General features: G+C 46.7%; 2 protein-coding genes across 2 annotated transcripts; both read left to right on the forward strand.

Moving 5' to 3' along the window:
- The first annotated feature begins 1,589 nt into the window (after positions 1-1,589).
- On the forward strand, positions 1,590-3,062 carry LOC121181589 (gamma-crystallin M3-like). Its single transcript, XM_041037548.1, has 3 exons — positions 1,590-1,622; positions 2,189-2,452; positions 2,784-3,062. The coding sequence occupies exons 1-3, from the start codon at positions 1,590-1,592 to the stop codon at positions 3,060-3,062; spliced, it is 576 nt and encodes a 191-aa protein (XP_040893482.1).
- A 3,963-nt stretch (positions 3,063-7,025) lies between these two features.
- Positions 7,026-8,154, forward strand: LOC121181794 (gamma-crystallin M2-like). Its single transcript, XM_041037941.1, has 3 exons — positions 7,026-7,058; positions 7,302-7,544; positions 7,876-8,154. Exons 1-3 carry the CDS (start codon positions 7,026-7,028, stop codon positions 8,152-8,154), a joined length of 555 nt encoding a protein of 184 aa, XP_040893875.1.
- The last annotated feature ends 504 nt before the right edge of the window (positions 8,155-8,658 follow it).

The raw sequence follows: 8,658 nt of genomic DNA on the forward strand, positions 1-8,658 counted from the left end.
TCTTCCAGTTTGGACGTGAGAGGCTGAGGATGAGGCTTTCACATGTGCTATAGCTCGGCTTAGGCTTGGGATTAATTAATAAACCTGAGTGGTAGATTGCTGCCACTCCTCCTCCTCGGCCTGTGCCTCCAGGAATGTGATCATTAATATGACGAGCAGGGGCTGACTCAGACTGACATGTTCTTCCTCCTGCAGCCAGGTCTCAGTCAGACCGAATAAATCAATCTGCTGATCCGTTATCAAATCAGTTACTAACAGAGATTCAGACAAGAGAGATCTAATGTTTAATAGCCCACATCTAACTGTGGTGTTCTTAATTTTTTTTTTTTTTATGAATTAATGAATGTTTTTATGAATAACACCTCTTGCATTTTTTGGTTCATACACTTTTTGTTGATGGGGAGCAGACAGTCTCTGTATGATAAAGGGAATTGTTGGAATCATAGGAATCATGGGAGGGTGAAGCGTGCTGCTCTGCCTCCTGGACTCATGACTTTGGTTGTCTAATAAAATCTGAGAGCTGCACCGTCCACAGTGGGATGATGCCGTCTCTCCTCATCACACCAGGTTTTCCCCAAAAACTTTCCCAGTTGTCTCTGAAGGCCGCGTCCTTTGCTGGACACTACCGAGACAGCCAGCGACGGAGTGATGACATGAGGCAGTGGGAGAGAGAGAAGCCAACGCTAACAGCTAACAGCTGAGCTAGCGGACCAGAGATAGAGCGATTATATTCTAGTGTTAACTCCCAATGGACCCGCGCACAACAGGTGTTTAACTAAAGCGATATACGTGTGAAGAATTCGGAGGTTGAGCACAGAGCACGGCAGAGTTAATGTAGAGTGATAAACGAGGATAACTCCAAACACTCGTTACACCACAGAGCAGAAGCAACAAACAGGAAGTGACACAATACGTTACCAGCACGTCAGCACGTCAGGTGAGGCTGTTCCACTGCTCGGTGACAGTGATGTGTTTGCTCTGTAGCTGTGTCTCCAGCAGGTGGAGCTGCTTCTCCTGTCAGAGGTTAATGAGGGCGGGTCAGCCTTTGTTCATCAGGTGAACACTGGTTCTCATCCAGCTGAGCCTCATCACCACATCGTATTTCATCAGTTCATCGCGTTTTCAATTCAATTCAATTCAGTTTTATTTACATAGCGCTTTACAGAGACCCAGAGCCTGACCCCAGAGCAAGCACTCAATGATGAATCAATGAATGCTACAATTCCCACAAGCCTTGGCTGTCGTTGCCATGGAGACGAGGAAGGTTAAAGATGTGAATCAGAGTTACTGAATCACCCAAGTGACAGTGTGTAAAGGTGCACACAGGTGTGTTCTGTTGAACAGGTTAAACAAAGTGCTGGTGCTGATGAAACGGCAGCTGGAGGCCTCACACACTCATTGTTAACCCTTTCACAAAGAGGCTTTGTGTGTGTGTGTGTGTGTGTGTGTGACAGAGACGTGTGTGCTGACCCAGCACTCTGACACACAAAGCAGCAGCCGACGCTCAGGTGTATAAAAGCTCTGAGCTCACAAAGGTGTGAAGGCACGCCAGCTCCATCAGCACCGCACCTCAACAGCAGGCCGGCAACATGTCCACCACCGACATGAACATGATGAGCAGGGTAAGTCCCAGCATGCACCACTGCAGTCAGACTGAGATCAGCTGGAAAACACACATTTCTGAATCTGCTCAGGTGAAAGGTCACGTGGATTTCTAACCCTATCATATCAGTTTCTCTGGGATCACTGGTTGTATAAACTGGTGTGAATATTAATAAATGTGCTCAGACACACAACGTGCAAACACATCATCATCATTATTATTCTGCTGGCCAAAGATACACCTGAGTGCGTCAGTCAGAACACCCACCTGCACAGGTACACAACAAAAATCTATTCCAGCAAAGAAGCAGCACAGAGAAATAAGACGAACAAACATCCAGAACTCATCAACTCATTGTTTCGACTCTAAACCCTGATCACAGCTAACAGCTGACATCAGGGGGCAGCCAGGTGCTTCCCATCATGCACTGGGGCCTGAAACCTGCAGCCACCCTGATCTCATGAGATCATCTCAGTTAAAGTTCACTTCACATCAGAGCAAGCTGACGGAAATCTGTGTTCTGATCAGATCTGATGTCATGTGACCTCTGACTCCTCCGTCACTTATTAAACTCTCACCACTTTATTTGAACCCGTCTGTCCTCAGATCATCTTCTACGAGGACAGGAACTTCCAGGGCCGCTCCTACGAGTGCAGCAGCGACTGCGCCGACATGTCGTCCTACCTGAGCAGGTGTCACTCCTGCAGGGTGGAGAGAGGCTGCTTCATGGTCTACGACCGCACCAACTTCATGGGCAACCAGTACTTCATGAGGAGGGGCGAGTACGCCGACTACATGAGCATGATGGGAATGAACGACTGCATCAGGTCCTGCCGCATGATCCCCATGGTAACCACACAACCAATCACAGTACAGTATTTTTACACAGCTTCCTTGGACGGTGGTGTCAGAGACGTGACAGTCCCCTGTGGACACAAACACATTCAGCGTCCTTTGAGTCCAGACTGTCGTCTCTGCTTTAAATAAAGTTTCATTGATAACATTTAACTTCCTCTGAGATCAGACAGACACAGTGTGAAGCACAGATGCTCACTGATCACTGGTGACTGACTCCACGTGTGTCCGTATACTTTTGGCCATGTACTGTCGGGCTCTCACAGGGAATCGGTCCTGCTGATCGCTGACTAATCATTGGTTATTGATTGCTGATGTGTTCCAGTACCGCGGCTCGTACAGGATGAGGATCTACGAGAGAGAGAACTTCGGAGGCCAGATGTACGAGCTGATGGACGACTGCGACAACGTCATGGATCGTTACCGCATGTCCAACTGCATGTCGTGTCACGTGATGGACGGACACTGGCTGATGTACGAGCAGCCCCACTACAGAGGCAGGATGATGTACATGAGGCCCGGAGAGTACAGGAGCTTCATGAACATGGGCATGGGCAGCATGAGGTTCATGAGCATGAGACGCATCATGGACTCCTGCTACTAGACGCTGTCAACAAACTGAGAAACAATAAAGTTCTGTTTAAATAAAGTTTTCTGTCCGTTTCTTTAATCACTGCGTGATCGTTAAATCCACGGCGGCAGCCAGCGTGACAGGTGAACAGCGTCCACGTCATGACGTCACTGCTGCTGAGGTTCGCGGAGCCGCTCGTGTCACAGGCCACACGTGCTGTTCGCCTGAAGACAAGAACGTGCTCATTCTGTTTATCAGATCCATCAGTGTTGATCAGTCTGCGGCTCCATCAGCCGCCTCAGGACTGACACCCGAGGCGGAGCCGGCAGAGACGCAGCCTTCCTGCTGTAAGACCAGGAAAATAAAGTTGGTACAAAAGTTACAGACAGAATAAAGTCACAGCAAATCAGAGTCGACTGAGATCGTGGAAAAAAACTACATCTGCCACGATGCTCTGAACAGGCCAGTTCTAATATGTCCACATCAGATACGGTTCAAAGGTCACGTACCGTCATCACGGGGGCGGGTACACCGTCCGCTCAGGCCGAACATCAGCGGCGCTCAGACCGAACATCAGCTCCTCAGCGAACCTCACACATCAGCAGAGCGAGGATGATGAAGGACGTTTGCTGCCTTCTCATCTTCACTGTGCTGCTCCCAGCTCCCAGCATCCTTTGAGGCAGAGTGTTTGGTCATGACCTGGCTCAAAGGGTCACAGCGAAAAGGGAGACAGCGCCATGTAAATGTTCAGATAAACACGTCACTGAACCAAATGACATGATCAAATCAGATATTTGCATTGTGGGATGTCAGAGGTGGAAACTGTGTGAGTGGAGAGTGGGAGCATGCAGGTGTTGAATGATGTGAAACAAAAGCAAAAGGTGAACTCAACACAACATAATCAACCCAAAGCAAAGCAAAGACGTGGTGTCCCTGTGGACAGAGAGAGACAGAGAGTGAGCAACTGACTGCAGTGACTTAAACAGACTGTCCACCAGGGCCCAGGTGTGACACACACGGGGCATCACAGTTTTCTTACGTGTTCATCAATGTGAGAGTTTTTACACTTTAAATATCAAAATGCAGACTTTGATGGTTCTGTTCGTTTTTATTGACATTAACAACAATTTCCCTCTGAGGGATGAATAAAGTCTATCTATTTCTCTATCTATCAATCTATCCATTCATCCGTCCATCTATCTGTCTATCTATCTGTCTGTCTATCTATCTATCTATCTATCATCCATCCATCCATCCATCTATCCATCTATCTATCTATCTATCTATCTATCCATCCATCCATCTATCCATCTATCTGTCTGTCTATCTATCTATCTATCTATCTATCTATCATCTATCTATCTATCTATCCATCCATCCATCCATCCATCTATCCATCTATCTATCTATCCATCCATCTGTTGGCTCCTGCAGGACGGAGACGGTCCTGACAGAGTGGCACAGAAGCTGAATCCGATGAGGCCGCTTCCTCTCTGTAACCCTCGAGTCCAGGTGCGACTCTGATGAACTGGCGTGTCACAGTGAATCCGCTGAAGTTTGAACCCGATGAACCACGTCTGTGTTGGATGGACTCAGTCGCACAGACAGACATCAGACTCTGGGTCTGTGAAGAGCTTTGGAGGAGGAGCTGAGCTGAACTGAGCTGAAAATAAAGATGCTGCAGTGGGTTTTGGATGATGTTTGGTTGAAGGTGCAGTGAGTGTTGGTAGAAATGGGATATAATATCTATACTGATGTTTTCATTGGTGCGTAATCAGCTGACATGAAGAAGAGCTGTGCTGTCGTTACCTTTGACTGAGCCGTTCACATCAGCTCAGGGGACAGGTCCTCTTCCACGGTCCACCACGTTTCTCCGGTGGTTCTCTGAGAGCGAGCGTCCTCACTGCCGGACGCTCTCACACTGCGCCGAGCGAACATGACACACTGTCACACACATGATGAGGCTGGAACATGTTAAACCGAAAGAAGACGGTGTTTATTACAGAGCTGATGACTGATGATACTGATTCTCATAAAGGCTGCAGACTTCACTGATCTGTCACATAGATAAATAAAACAACATTTGTTTGTTTGTCTGTCTGTTTGTCTGTCTCTCTGTCTGTTTGTCTGTCTCTCTGTCTCTCTGTCTGTCTGTCTGTCTCTCTGTCTGTCTGTCTGTCTCTCTGTCTGTCTGTCTGTCTGTCTGTTTGTTACTGTGTGATGACAGGTTCCTGTCAGGGTAAATTTTTGGATTGATCCTCATCATTTTTTGGGTTCTGTTTCACACTGATGAACACCTGAGAAAAATTCCAGGTGTGTTTGTGGCGATCAGCCTCCGGAGGTTTCTCCACTCACTCAGGTCACCAGGCGCCACGTTCCTCCGCCCACAGATGCCGCGGCTTTCCCAGGAAGTGTGGATGGTGTGAGCGGAGGGATCCCGGTGCACGAGCACAGCCGTGAACGCTGCTGCTCCTGGACAACTCTTCGTTTGCAGCTCTGTCACTTTGGGCGAAAACTGTGAAGCAATGAAAGGATTTTTTTTTTTGACAGATGTTTTTAAAGCATTGTTGTTCATCGTAAAGTTTGAATCCATGGAAGCTGAATGATGGTGAGTCACGTCTGTCATGCATGTGTGTAACATGCTGAGATGAAACACGGGACACAGGAGGTCAGACTAATACAACAATAACAGCCATAACAATAATAAAGAAGCAATATTAATAAGGTTAAAATACAGATAATAAAATGGATCTAAAATTCTACCACACTGAGTCTGTAACAGCATCGCAGCCTGCTGATTGGAAGGGTGTGGCATCTCCCATGATGCTTTTCTTCTGCCCCTGCTGGTCTAAATATCCCCATGATTCTCTGAGCAGATCTGTACACTCCACATCTACCAAAATAAAACATGCACGGCAGCATAGCTGACAGGAAACAGGTAACCCCCCCTGGTCCAAACTGGGACAGTGACTCCAGCAGATCCCAGGAACAACGTCCCAGATCTCAGAGGGAGACTGCCATGTGTTTAATAAACTGAGATGTTTATTAAACCTTTAAATAAAATCTTTTTTTGCCATTTCATTTTGTTTCTGAGATTTTGGGCAATTTCACAACTTTTTGCTCATGACAGTGTTCACTTCAGATACAAAAACTTTGCCCAGAACATTCAGACAATAAAGAACATGTCAGGACATTTTTCTCTTAGTTTTTTTTTTATTCTAACTTTCTGCAGCCTTTTTATTTTTTCTTTTTGCCATAAGCTGTGGAACCTGCAGGTTCACTGCTTTGTTGTCATACCATCTTACCATGTCGTGGTTCGGTCTGATGGCAGAACACGTATCAAGTCGTACACGACAGGTTTTTACAGAAAGTATTGATCATTTTGATAAAATGGAGGTCTCAGAGGTTAATGTGCATCCATCTGTTTATAACCTGCAGGAAAATGACTAACAAACTAGAAATAAAGTTTTACTCTCCTGCTTTTCCCTGCAGATTCTTCTGAAGCCATTTAAAAAGTTGGATTTGTTCAGGTCGTAGGTTTTTGTCTTGGATTCAGTGAGTTTGTGATTCTTCTGTTTGAATTTGAAGTTGAACTCGTTTTGTGTTTGAGCAGAAGTTTCAGCACAAAAACGTGGTTTCATGTTGAATTATTCGTGAAACACTTTCTTTTATATTTCAGGATGAATGTTCAGACCTGTCTCTATAGCCGCTCACAGCTTTTTGTTCCAGAAAACATGCTGCACACAGAGAACAGAGGCCTGAAGGAGAGACACAGTTGCTGTCTGTAGCTCTTTGTCTGTAGTTTCTAAGAGAAATGCCGAACACTGAGCGTCTCTTTTATAACGCGCTGCTGGCTCAGGCTGTTTGGACAAAAGGCTTCAGCTGCTCAGGTGCTATAAAGAGCAGCAGCTGCTCCACAGGTAACACACACAGAGGACAACCACCACTGAGAACAGCAGCAACATCAGCAACCAGCTGAGCAACTTGAGGGACAACATGACATCCAGCAACATGAACATGATGAGCAGGGTGAGGACTCAGCAAACACGACAGTCATCTGTTTCAAATCCAAACACTTTGACTTCTTTGGTCAAAGTGTTTGGATTTGAAACAGATGAAAACACTTTTCAAACCTTTCACTCAGGATGAGAAATGAAAGAGCGATACAAGAGATTTCTCAAAAAATCAAGTTGTAAAACCTTGAGAGTGTAAACGTCCTTCAGCAGCCCGTCAGAGTCCATCATGACCCTGTGTTCTCCCGTCTGTCCTCAGATCATCTTCTACGAGGACAGGAACTTCCAGGGCCGCTCCTACGAGTGCAGCAGCGACTGCGCCGACATGTCGTCCTACCTGAGCAGGTGTCACTCCTGCAGGGTGGAGAGAGGCTGCTTCATGGTCTACGACCGCACCAACTTCATGGGCAACCAGTACTTCATGAGGAGGGGCGAGTACGCCGACTACATGAGCATGATGGGAATGAACGACTGCATCAGGTCCTGCCGCATGATCCCCATGGTAACCACACAACCAATCACAGTACAGTATTTTTACACAGCTTCCTTGGACGGTGGTGTCAGAGACGTGACAGTCCCCTGTGGACACAAACACATTCAGCGTCCTTTGAGTCCAGACTGTCGTCTCTGCTTTAAATAAAGTTTCATTGATAACATTTAACTTCCTCTGAGATCAGACAGACACAGTGTGAAGCACAGATGCTCACTGATCACTGGTGACTGACTCCACGTGTGTCCGTATACTTTTGGCCATGTACTGTCGGGCTCTCACAGGGAATCGGTCCTGCTGATCGCTGACTAATCATTGGTTATTGATTGCTGATGTGTTCCAGTACCGCGGCTCGTACAGGATGAGGATCTACGAGAGAGAGAACTTCGGAGGCCAGATGTACGAGCTGATGGACGACTGCGACAACGTCATGGATCGTTACCGCATGTCCAACTGCATGTCGTGTCACGTGATGGACGGACACTGGCTGATGTACGAGCAGCCCCACTACAGAGGCAGGATGATGTACATGAGGCCCGGAGAGTACAGGAGCTTCATGAACATGGGCATGGGCAGCATGAGGTTCATGAGCATGAGACGCATCATGGACTCTTACTATTAGAGTCACCATGGAAACACGGCAGAAATATCAATAAAGCTGTAGATGAGTGACCAAAGTTTTCTGTCTGGTCTGTTGAAGCTGAACTGTGTCACTGTGGCTGAGAATCAAAATCAGCTTTGATTTTTTTTTGTCTCAGGAAGAATTTAAGTTTGAAGTATTTGTACTCAAGTATTTCCATTTGATGCAACTACTGTAAGAGCTCTGGAGACTCAGACACACAGGAGGCAGAGTAACCGTCCTCAGAAAGTTCAGGGTCAGGACCAGGACAGGATGATCAGGGGTGGACAGGACGAAAGGGCGGGAACTGAGAGGACAAAAGAAGATGAGAACACAAAATAGAAAAGAAAGTCAGACAATGAAACCAGCTGACAGCACAGCGTCACACTGAATAGCTCAGGCAGAGGTCTGACAGTTTCTCTACTGCGACATATAAAGTTGCATTGAACTGACGGGTGGAGTTGGAGGATTCTGAGGTTTCTTATTGACAGCTCTGTCGTCTCTGCT

Source organism: Toxotes jaculatrix, chromosome 5, assembly GCF_017976425.1.
Source record: "Toxotes jaculatrix isolate fToxJac2 chromosome 5, fToxJac2.pri, whole genome shotgun sequence".
Taxonomy (NCBI): Eukaryota; Metazoa; Chordata; class Actinopteri; family Toxotidae; genus Toxotes; species Toxotes jaculatrix.